General features: G+C 46.0%; 1 protein-coding gene across 2 annotated transcripts in view; it reads right to left on the bottom strand.

The window, feature by feature from the left end:
• The window catches only part of LOC311125099 (focal adhesion kinase 1-like), a gene marked incomplete at its 5' end in the record, with an annotated part of 1344976 nt that overhangs the window by 27173 nt on the left and 1305415 nt on the right, over positions 1-12388 (bottom strand). The window contains 11 exons of one of the 2 annotated variants that reach the window (XM_084158370.1): positions 595-799; positions 1610-1699; positions 1853-1953; positions 2160-2275; positions 2516-2616; positions 3066-3150; positions 3468-3565; positions 5940-5990; positions 8340-8420; positions 9888-9905; positions 11720-11818. In XM_084158370.1, coding sequence (XP_084014496.1) covers positions 595-799; positions 1610-1699; positions 1853-1953; positions 2160-2275; positions 2516-2616; positions 3066-3150; positions 3468-3565; positions 5940-5990; positions 8340-8420; positions 9888-9905; positions 11720-11818 — 1045 coding nt within the window. The remainder of the gene's footprint in view (positions 1-594; positions 800-1609; positions 1700-1852; positions 1954-2159; positions 2276-2515; positions 2617-3065; positions 3151-3467; positions 3566-5939; positions 5991-8339; positions 8421-9887; positions 9906-11719; positions 11819-12388) is intronic. The other variant, XM_084158371.1, reaches the window with a different exon arrangement.

Consider the following 12388-nt stretch of genomic DNA (forward strand, 5'->3'; position numbering starts at 1 on the left):
CCACTAGACTAAAATATCTAAGTACATCACACTTTATCTAGCTACCACGGATTTGACTGACATAGATAGACCACTGAAGTGCATTGTGTGCTGCTATCTGATAGTCTCTATTGGGAATATGGCATCAAGTTGTTGCCTCTTATGTGGATTACAATTTAAGTAGCTGAGACCACTCTGTTTCTAAACTTACTGAAGTGTCCTGTACATTAATACATGTAACAGTGACCTCTTGTGTAGCAATGTTGAACATCATTATTCCAGAGTTATAAAGCAGGGATACTGTGTGTGAAAGAACACTGCCAAGCACGTATGAAGAGTTTCTTCTAGACAGATTAGTGTTTCGCCCCCTACTAATGGTTACGGTTAGGAATAGGTTAGTTAAGCTGATCCTAGATCTGTACTTAAGGGCACCTTCTATCCTGAGGCATATACTTCAGCAGGGCCTATATTAATGCAGCATCTCAGAGTGGGAGTGCTGATCTAGGATCAGATCCTCCCTGTCCTTGTTATCTTATTCATTAGGATCGAAAAGGAAAACACTGCTCTTAGATCAGCACTTCCGACCCCTGAGCTTCTCCCCCCAGAGGTACTGACCTGAGCTGGGTTTTGAGTTCTGTGAAGCGGGGTCTCTTGCTGGGGTCGTAGGCCCAGCACTTGGTCATCAGGCTGTACAGGGTGGGGGGACAGTTGTGAGGCATGGCCAGACGCTCTCCGTTCTCTATCCGCCCGATGACATCATTGTTCTTCACCCCCTGGAAGGGCTTGATACCGTACATGAGGATCTCCCACATGCACACACCTGGAGAGGAGGGGGGAGGGGAAGGAGGTTGGGGAAAGAGGTTAGGGAGGGGAGGAGAGAAGAGAGGAGGATAGGAGAGGGGAGGAGAGAGGAGGAGAAGGAAGGGGGGGAGAGAGGAGGGGAGGAGAAGGGAGGGGAGGAGAGAGGAGGGGAGGAGAAGGGAGGGGAGGAGAGAGGAGGGGAGTAGAGGAGAGGGGAGGAGAAGGGAGGGTAGGAGAGAGGAGGGGAGGAGAGGGGAGGAGAAGGAAGGGGGGAGAGAGGAGGGGAGGAGAAGGAAGGGGGGAGAGAGGAGGGGAGGAGAAGGGAGGGGAGGAGAGAGGAGGGGAGGAGAAGGGAGGGGAGGAGAGAGGAGGGGAGGAGAAGGGAGGGGAGGAGAGAGGAGGGGAGGATAAGTGAGTGGAGGAGAGAGGAGGGTAGAGGAGAGGGGAGGAGAAGGGAGGAGAGGAGAGAGGAGGGGAATAGAGGAGAGGGGAGGAGAAGGGAGGGGAGGAGAGGAGAGAGGAGGGGAGGAGAAGGGAGGGGAGGAGAGGAGAGAGGAGGGGAGGAGAGAGGATGGGAGGAGAAGGAGAGAGGGCATAGAGGAGAGGGGATGAGAGGGAAGGAGAGGGGAGGAGAGAGGAGAGGGATGGGAGGAGAGAGAAGGAGAGGGGAGGAGAGAGGAGGGGAGTAGAGGGAAGGAGAGGGGAGGAGAGAGGAGGGGAGGAGAGGAGTGGGGAAAGACTGTTAGGACAGGCTCTAGATATGACATAGACAGACACAAACACAGGAGTTGATAGCTAGATGTGTGTAATTTGTAGCTGCCAAACTCACCAAACATCCACACATCACTGGCTGAGGTAAAGCGTCTGAAGTTGATGGACTCTGGAGCCATCCATTTGATTGGAAGTTTCCCTTTGGAAGCTGAAAAAAGAGATTAGACGTTGAGACAAAAACGCATGTGTGCTTCAGCGCGTAGACATTCTGCAATGGCTTTCACAACCAGCAGATGGTGCTCAAACACCAGCCTGGAAGTCAGTGGGTTTGTACCAGAGACCGTATAAAACAGGTTTGTACCTTTGTAGTAGGAGCTGTCCTCCATATAGCGGGAGAGGCCAAAGTCTCCCAGCATCACACAGTCTGTGGAAGACACTAACACGTTCCTGGCAGCAATGTCCCTGAAGAGATCCACACAAAGAGATACACAATAACTAGGAATTCTGGAAAACCTGGGGATTTTGGAAAGATTCTGGAATTCTGCAAACGGAACATTGAGTACGTAAATATTGACAGCGTGGCACAAATAAATATATTAGAAAATGTAAAAACTTACAAATCTTATAGTGTCAACCTAAATAACAGGTTAAATGGGTCATGGTCTTACCTATGGACAAAGCGTTTGCTCTCCAGGTAGGCCAAGGCTGTGCTGAGCTGGTGGGAGAACAGGACCAACGTTGACAGGTCCAGGTTGTACTTCCTTACTTGTAAAAAGGACCTCAACTGGAAGATTAAAACGTCAATAAGATTTATCCTCTTCGTTTTTACAGAGCTAGGTGAACGACAGAGGAAACTGTGGCCCTATTTCCAAACATGTTCCTGCCTTCTGTGATCTCCCATTCATTACAAGAATGACAAGAACTCCAACAACACCTCTGCGTACTGCACGTAGCCTATCTATCAAAACATACTCAGTGTTTGTATGGGTTACTGGCTGCCAACCAAACCCCCAGGACGCCTCACCTCTCCCATCGTGCACAGCTCCATGATGATCCACACCGGGTTCTCTGTGATCACACCGATCAGCTTCACTATGTGGGGGTGGTCGAACTGACGCATGGTCACTGAGGAACAAACATCACAAAGGGGTGTGAGGATTTCAACAAACAGTTGAAACACTAGAGTGGAAAGCTGTAGACTAACATTTGATTACCCCCTAAAAAATGTAATAAATAAAAAAATAAGATTTGATTGAGTTTTTCAAAGGAATAAAGAAAAAGTAACTGGGGTAGGTCTAACACATAGGCTCAAACACCACTGCATGCTAAATGGCACCCTATTCCCTACATAGTGACGTTTGGAACGAAGCCAATGTTTACAGTTACCAGCTTCCTTAAATAGAACACATTCCTTCCTCAACTGTCGGTGAACACTGTAAACCCAGTGAGTAAAGCAACCTGAGACTACCATCAGGTAGTGTGTGTGTGTGTGTGTGTGTGTGTGTGTGTGCAGTCATTTTCAGGCCCATCACAGTGACACAGTCCTAGCTTACAGCACGTTTCAGCACACTCACATGCTTCCTGAAGGAACTTCTCGCGCACGCTGTCCGATGTGCAGTTCTTGCACGTTTTAATGGCCACGTTCAGAGTGGGATTCTCCTGGAAGTCAGACATAAGACAAAACATTGGGTCAGTTTATGTACATGAAAATATTGAACATATAAATGAGAAGAGAGATGCATTTAGCTAGACAGTAACAGTCGGGTGGAATTGAGATGAACACGTGGGGATTGAGGGTGAGAGGAGAGATGCTTCGTCTGCATTTAGCAAGACAGATACGGTACTATTTCTTTGTTACAGTACTATATACTTATACAATACTATATACTTGCTACAGTACTATATACTTGTTACAGTACAATATACTTATACAATACTATATACTTGTTACAGTACTATATACTTGTACTATTTACCGGGCTGTTGTAGACTCCCTGGTGGACGTCTCCAAATTGTCCCTCTCCGATGCAGCGTCCAAGCTCGATCCTGTCTCTCTGGATCTCATAGTCCCTGGCTGGGGAGGGAAAGATAACCCCTGTTAGTTGTGTGGTGTGGTATGGTGTGGTGTTGTGTGGTTCGGTGTGGTGTGGTTCAGTGTGGTATGGTGTGGTGTGGGTGCGTGCGTTTGTGTGTGTGAGCTAAGCCACAAATGGATGGGTAACCCAAGTAAGGAAGAGCTGATGAGGCCATTTTTGGTTGTTAATAATAACAGCTAGAAGCCTTGGCTGTATTTTGACTGCAGTAGACGGTAGTACTGTACATAAACTACATTACCAAAAGTATGTGGACACCTGCTCGTCGAACATCTCATTCCAAAATCATGGGCATTAATATGGAGTTGGTCCCCCCTTTGCTGCTATAACAGCCTCCACTCTTCTGGGAAGGCTTTTCACTAGATGTTGGAACGTTGCTGCGGGGACTTGCTTCCATTCTGCCACAAGAGCATTAGTGAGGTCGGGCACTGATGTTGGGCGATTAGGCCTGGCTCACTGTAGGTGTTCCAATTCATCCCAAAAAGGTGTTTGATGGGGTTGAGGTCAGGGCTCTGTGAAGGCCAGTCAAGTTCTTCCACACTGATCTCGACAAACCATTTCTGTATGGACCTCGCATTGTCTTGCTGAAACTGGAAAGGGCCTTCCCCAAACGGTTGCCACAAAGTTGGAAGCACAGAATCGTCTAGAATGTCATTGTATGCTGTACGTTAAGATTTCCCTTCACTGGAACTAAGGGGCCTAGCCCAAACCATGAAAAACAGCCCCAGACCATTATTCCTCCTCCACCAAACTTTACAGTTGGCAATATGCATTGGGGCAGGTATTTGTCCGTCGGACTGCCGGATGATGAAATGTGATTCATCACTCCAGAGAATGCGTTTTCACCGCTCCAGAGTCCAATGGCGGCGAGCTTTACACCACTCCAGCTGACGCTTTGCATCGCCCATGGTGATCTTAGGCTTGTGTGCGGCTGCTCGGCCATGGAAACCCATTTCATGAAGCTCCTGACGAACAGTTATTGTGCTGACATTGCTTCCAGAGGCAGTTTGGAACTTGGTAGTGAGTGTCGCTTCAGCACTCGGCGGTCCTGTTCTGTAAGCTTGTGTGGCCTACCACTTCGCGGCTGAGCCTTTGTTACTCATAAACGTTTCCACTTCACAATAACAGCACTTACAGTTGAACAGTGCAACTCTAGCAGGGCAGGCATTTTACGAACTGACTTGACGGTGCCACGTTGAAAGTCACTGAGCTCTTCAGTAAAGCCATTCTACTGCCAATGTTTGTCTATGGAGATTGCATGGCTGTGTGCTCGATTTTATACACCTGCAGCAACGGGTGTGGCTGAAATAGCCGAATTTGAAGTGGTGTCCACATACTTTTGTATATATAGTGTATCTGTATAAGGCCATTCACACACAACACCAGGCAATGACATACACACTGCAACAGAAAATGACCAGGCTGTAGTGATGTCAACACACATGTATGTAGCACTCAATATGTTTGCTCCTCCCTGCGTATTTAAAATTACAACAGGCTACCACTGGTTTGATGTATCCGTTTCAGTTAAGATAATTGCACATTTTCTCCCCAGACAGACACATAACAAACAAAACGAATGGATGATAAATGGAATTTCACAACAAAAAGTTAAAGCAATTAAAGGAAAACCAATGAAGAAACACATCAAGAACATGAATAATAAATAAATAAGTCAATTGAACAATCACACTATTGAAGACACATTCACCTCTGGTGCTGATTGGGTGAGATTGCTTCATCTCACGGCTAGAGAGATAGGCTACTTGGGTTAAGCAAACAGTACTAAAGCAATAGTTCACTTCAAATTCAACGTTTTTCAGGGGTTTAAATGGAATGCGAATGAAAGCTGATGAAATTAAACAATTCCTATCTTTCAAATTCATTTGGGATCGAGGCATATGGCTGGATCTGAAAAGTCTGTCAAACTTTGATTTTGGAGAGAATGTAATTAATTGATTTAAACCTATTTCCAGTAGCAGAGTTGAATGAGCCGTTCTAGTACAGTACATAACCACAATCACAACCATGATGGACAACGAGAAGAGAGAGAGAGAGAGAGAGAGAGAGAGAGAGAGAGAGAGAGAGAGAGAGAGAGAGAGAGAGAGAGAGAGAGAGGAGAGAGAGAGAGAGCGAGAGCAAGAGAGCGAGAGAGAGAGAGAGCGAGAGAGCGAGAGAGAGAGAGCGAGAGAGAGAGAGAGAGCGAGAGAGAGAGAGAGAGAGAGAGAGAGAGAGAGAGCGAGAGAGAGAGAGAGAGAGAGCGAGAGAGAGAGAGAGAGAGAGAGAGAGAGAGAGCGAGAGAGCGAGAGAGAGAGACAGACAGAGAGAGACAGAGAGACAGACAGACAGTGTTACCTTCGTCTACTCCATAGCTCACTGCTGGGCGGTTAGGATAAAGAGAGGTGGCTTTTAGAAACCATTCACCACAGACCAGGAGACACACACAGAGAAGAAAGTAGGACCAAGGGAATAGAAGTATGGGGTTTAAAGAACCACCTTCTGAGACAGATGGTGCACAGAGCTGGGTGTCAATGGGGAAAAACAGGTTAGCCTGTCTAACAACAATATGTTACATTAGATGTCTCCTTACACGTGTTTGAAGCTTTAGTATCGCAACACTTGATCCTCTATAAATCTATGTGTTATTTAGGCTGTGTCTCAGATGGCACCCTATTCTAACTACTATTCCCTATGGGCCCTAGTCATAAGTAGTGCACTAAACAGGAAAATAGGGTGCCATTTGGGACTCTGCATTATCCTTGGTCTCAAATCCCCATGTGGTACAAAGAAACGTATATATATGCTGGATAGATTACTTTTTTGAATGGAGAGAGCTCTGGTCTCCCAGTGTAAGTGTGCGATGGCACACTCAGTCTTCATACACAGAGCCCCTGTTAAAGAGGAACTCTTTCTTTCTTTCACAGACCAGACAGTCTTATGAGTCAGCTGGCCCAGTCCACTCCACAGCCTGGTGAATCAGCTACACGTCCAAATGGCACCCTATTCCCAATATAATGCACTACTTTTGACCAGGTCCAATGGGCTCTGGTCAAAATAAGTGCACTATGTAGGGAATAGCGTGCCATTTGGGAGGCAGACTACACCGCTGCAGGGGCTATTGTGTTCATGCCTCATGTGATCCCACGAGACTAAGTATCATGGTGCTACTGGAGACTCAGCATCATGGTCACTAAGGACCTGGGGTTACTGGAGACTCAGTATCATGGTCACTACGGACCTGGGGTTACTGGAGACTCAGCATCATGGTCACTAAGGACCTGGGGTTACTGGAGACTCAGCATCATGGTCACTAAGGACCTGGGGTTACTGGAGACTCAGTATCATGGTCACTAAGGACCTGGGGTTACTGGAGACCCAGCATCATGGTCACTAAGGACCTGGGGTTACTGGAGACTCAGCATCATGGTCACTAAGGACCTGGGGTTACTGGAGACTCAGCATCATGGTCACTAAGGACCTGGGGTTACTGGAGACTCAGTATCATGGTCACTAAGGACCTGGGGTTACTGGAGACCCAGCATCATGGTCACTAAGGACCTGGGGTTACTGGAGACTCAGTATCATGGTCACTAAGGACCTGGGGTTACTGGAGACATATAATTCCAATTATTAGAACAGACATTCCCATTGAAGTCAATGTTCCGTGGCGGGTGTACTGGCGGCTATGGGTGTACAATGGTCTGAGGGGCTATGTTCATTCTAGTGATTCTAATTCTATGACTGTAACTCATTTTAATGGTCCTAATTCTATGACTAACTAATTCTAGTGATTCTAATTCTATGACTAACTCATTCTTTCACTGCAGTACACTTAAAGGGCACCTGTCATATTTAGTCCTGAATGAGGACTACTCAATGACATGACTATTCAATTTAATAATAATCAACATTTGTGACAGATATTAGGTTTTTGCTGATGATGTACTACTAGGCTTTCCCTGGATATTTTCTTAAACTATCAGTAAATCATAATGGAACAGAATCAGTATCTGATTTGGACAGCATCATGACAGCAGTATTAAGTGAGGCAAGGATCATAGGCAGACCATCAATATGAATATGTGACTAACCTGTTTCCCACATTTTAAAGCATAGATGTTACAGTATGTGTAGAGTCTTACACTGTCACCATGACAACCAAACATTGAGTGTACCAGACAATCTGACTGTTAGAGTAGTTACGTTTCCTAGAAAAGACACACACAGGCAGTGTGTCTGGTATTTGGTGGACTCTACAGGCTCCAGCAGCCGCATCAACAAATCCACAGAGCCTTAGGGGGAGAAAATAGTTCACAAATCAGTACCGGGGCCACGTTCAAGGGAATTTGGATAGAGAGAGAAGGACGAAGAGTGAGAAAGAGAGAGACAGACAGAAAGAAGAAGAGAAAGAGGAAAGAGACCAAGATAGAGAGAACGAGAGAGAGACAGAACGAGAGAGAGAGAGACAGAACGAGAGAGAGAGACAGAACGAGAGAGACAGAACGAGAGAGAGAGAACGAGAGAGAGACAGAACGAGAGAGAGAGACAGAACGAGAGATAGAGAAAGAACGAGAGATAGAAAGAACGAGAGAGAGAGAGAGAAAAAGAATGAGAGAGATAGAGAGACAGATAGAAAGAGAAGATAGAGACCAAGAGAGAGAACGTGAAAGAGAATTAGAGAAAACACATCTGGACTGGATCCCTTGAGACAGTCTGGACAACAGACATTAACATTAACATACTGTACTACAATACCAGGGAGCATGGAGCTGTACTTACTTGAGGGCATGGTGTAGGTTTCCTCTTCGTCTATAATCTCAGCATAATCGTCTGTCTCTGCAGAAACACAACAGCCTCGTGGTCAGTCCAGTCACACACACACACCACCTCCAGAGACGGATACACACAGATAAAGCTAGCCAGACACATACCCCCTTTCACACAAGTAACTACAGCCAGCTGAAAATAAATATGCGAGTCACATAGCAAGTGCTCCTCGGCAAATTCCCACACTGCCGGACACAGAGCGAGACACACGCGTTCTCTCGTACACGCACACACTCGGCCTCGTACAGTAAACACACACAGAAACACAAGCATTTGCGCTCGAAACTCTCACAGTTTCAGCCGCATATCTGTCTGCTCTGTCTGTCTGTCTAGCCAATCAGAACTCAGCAGTACAGCTGGGCTTCTGGGTTAGGGGTGAAGAAGAGGGGAGGAGAGGGGACGTGGAGACGGAGGGGGGGGATGGAACCAGTTATTCCCTTTCTCTTCACGAGAGAGAAAGAGAGAGAAGAGCTCTACAGAGAGTAGTGTGCACGGTCCAGTCCATCACTAGGCCGAGCTCCCTGCCATCCCCCATCCCCTAGATAAACAGACTTAGGTGTTTACAGTATGTGAACGGCCTCTGGCTGTCCAATCTTGACTTGATCGAAAATGGTCATTCGCTAGCTGTGCCGTCTTGGCTACTGTTCCTCTTAGGGAAGGGAGAACACCAGATCGTGTAGTGTTTAGCCAGCCGCCAGGCGGCCCATTTTAGACAGGAAGGAAAGCAGTGCCACGGAGCTCTGCTCTTCCAGCCAAACTCAGCTCTCTTCACGGGGCCGAGCTGGGAGAGGGCTTGGAGCTGGGCCCTTAAAGACGCAGGCAGAGAGCAGGAGTGCTGATCTAGGATCATGTTCCCCCCCTGTCTATCTAATCTTATTCATTGTGATAAAAAATGAAAAACTGATCCTAGATCAGCATGCCTAATCTGAGACTCTTTGTGAATACCGGTTCAGATTTTAGGACAGAAAAACTGAACAAACCTGGGTTCAAACAGCCTAGCATTTGTTTTCTTTCAAATACTTTAATCTGTGCTTGATTAGGCTTGTCTGGCACCATGGAACCAATGGAATAGTCCCAAAAGTTCAAACCCCGCCAATTTGGCACTGTAGACAGGCTCAAACTCAATCGATTCGAATCACATGGCAGCACTGCACCTCGGACAGATTTCAGCACAATTTTCAGCACATTTTCTAGAGACGTTAAAAGTTACATTGTTTCCCTAACTCCAATCACGTCTATTGCATGATTAGTGCATTACCAATGACAAACCTCTAGAAGCAGTAGATAACAACAGATTCATTTAATTTGATTCATGATTCATGTGATTGATATGATTCATGAGTCATCATAGGGAACATACAGTAGAGTCATACACACAACACAACACAAACCCCCAGAATCCCTCATGGCCCCAGTGAGTTAGTAGCAGGTGACAGGAAGGAATGGAGGGAAATATTAAAAGAAGCCAAACATTACCATCCCCACTACAATCCTCTGCAGGTCCAAGGAGAGCATGCAAAACAGAGAGAATGAGGGAGAGAGAGAAAGAGAGAGGGAGAGAGAGAAGGAGAGAGAGAGGGAGAGAGAGAGAGAGAGAGAGAGAGAGAGAGAGAGAGAGAGAGAGAGAGAGAGAGGGAGAGAGAGAAGGAGAGAGAGAGAGAGAGAGAGAAGAGAGAGAGAGAGAGAGAGAGAGAGAGAGAGAGAGAGAGAGAGAGAGAGGAGAGAGAAGGAGAGAGAGAGAGAGAGAAGGAGAGAGAGAGAGAGAGAGAGAGAGAGAGAGAGAGAAGGAGAGGTTACACACTTTTCACAAATATATGAAAAGTATAAAAGACAGTATAATTCATTCAAAATGGGTTTAATAATTGTTACCGTGACACCTTCCCTCAAGACAAGCAGTGACTGGGCATTTCAACAGTGTATCCAATCCATGCTTTTAATTAGTATCAGTGGGAAAGCTTCTACTTTAATTGAGTTAGTCTGTCGTTGGAATGTGTGGAACCTGATTGAGTTTGGTTGAAGGGACGGCCAGAGCAGTGAACTCCAGCCAGCATTGTTCGGAACGGGGTCGGTGGAGTTAATTGGCTATCACCTGGCTATTCTAGCATGGGAAGAGGCGAGATCAGGTGGGACCGTTCTAGCCATTGAGTGGGCAGATACGTGTGTGAACAACAGGCACAACTCCAATATAAAAGTAGATTTTTTCAAAGTTGCCGAAATACCAGGTGCGTCCACTTACATCAGTGCATTCGTAACAACCTAACCATTACGAAGCGTATATTTGATCAAATAAGCTCCACGTAGCAAATAGCAATTACGTTTTTTGTTGACCAAATTCGAAACTTTCTCATTGACCTCCATACAGGAATTCCTCACTTCGAGGGCTTATTTTTGTGTACAGATTTTGAGCGGAGTAAACCCTCTTGCTTCGCATCTTCCTCTCTGGTGTTGGTTAACTTGTTAGTTAGATTATTTTTGTTTTTACACATCCTTGAGGGCATAAACTCAGCTGGCAAAATCCAGCTGAATTTATAGCGATATATAGGATATCTACATCTGTGTGATTATAGCAATATAAACAGATGGTTATTAAGTCAGAAAGCTATTAAAGGGTGTTTCGTCTTTAACCTCTCAGAAGCTATAGGTCATCTGCCTGGTTGCTGACGTGGCCTTACAGCAGTCCTGCATCATCAGCCCAGTTACAGCCCAGTCAGGCTCTGGTGCATCCCAAATGGGGATAGCACCTTATTCCCTTTATAGTGCACTACTTTTGACCATGGCCCATAAGGCAATAGGGTGTCATTTGGGACTCAGCCTCTATTGGTTTTGCGGGCCGTGACTCGACTACAATCAGCAGGCGACACACCTTCCCGGGGAAAAAATTAAATGTGGAATTAATTTGATCTTGCAGTCTTGGAAAGCTGGATCGGTTTAAAGGTGTTTTATTCTAAGACACGACAGGGATAGGGCATGAGCGATGAGATGTGTTTAATCTCATTGAGGAGATATTCCTTTTTTCCCGGCAGGCTAGTTCTGTTCGGCCATTGTAGCTGTTGCTTTGTCAGGCATTTTTAGAGAGGGTTTCTCAACAGAACTTTCTATTGACATCTCCACACTTCACCTCAATCCCCTACACACTTGTTACGTGGCCCTGTGTGTTTGTTTGTGTGTGTGTGTGTGTGTGTGTGTGTGTGTGTGTGTGTGTGTGTGTGTGTGCGTTGGGGATTTGGGCACTCAGTGTGGCAGACATGGTTAGTCAGAGAAAAACAGGAAGCAGGGTCAGTCTAGTCAGCCAATCAGAGCAGTGGTACCCTTTGACGAAGAGTCATGTGCACAGTAGACAAAAGGAAGGAGAAAGCGCCTGGCTTTAGCAGGTTTAGGAGGCGTTGGGATCACAGAGTTGACAGAGTCTTCAGCCAATCAGAGAGAGGGATGAGAGAGCGGGAGAGATGGTGAGAAGAAGAGATGAATAGTGCTTCTGACAAAAACAGCTCTGGGGTGTTTCCCCCAGGTACACATTTAGGATCAGCTTCCCCTCTGTCAATCCTAACCTTAACCATTAGTGGGGAAAATGCTAAACTGACCCCAGATCAGTGTCTAGGGGCAACTTCACCACAGAACACACATTGAGCAGCAGACAGCATTTGTGAAGGAGTGATGAATGTTGGTGTGACGGAGTCCGAAACTTTTCCCATATTCCAGAGAACATTTTAAATTTCCATTTACACCTCAGAAATCATTATCACTCTGGCATGCCTGTTATGAAACTACATGAAATACGTCAATAATAAAAATATTAATCAATCTCTCCTTTCTTATACCGACCAACAGGGTAGTCAAAACCGACATGGCAGCGCTAGCCTCACTTTAAATACGTCATTTCTGACAGCATAGTAATAAATCCTTCACTATTCTACACCGGGGCTAAGGAATTGATTTCCACTTCTTCAAAAGGTCTTGGATATGACTGTACACTGACA

The sequence above is a fragment of the Coregonus lavaretus genome, assembly GCF_964263955.1.
Source record: "Coregonus lavaretus genome assembly, chromosome: 3".
Lineage (NCBI taxonomy): Eukaryota > Metazoa > Chordata > Actinopteri > Salmoniformes > Salmonidae > Coregonus > Coregonus lavaretus.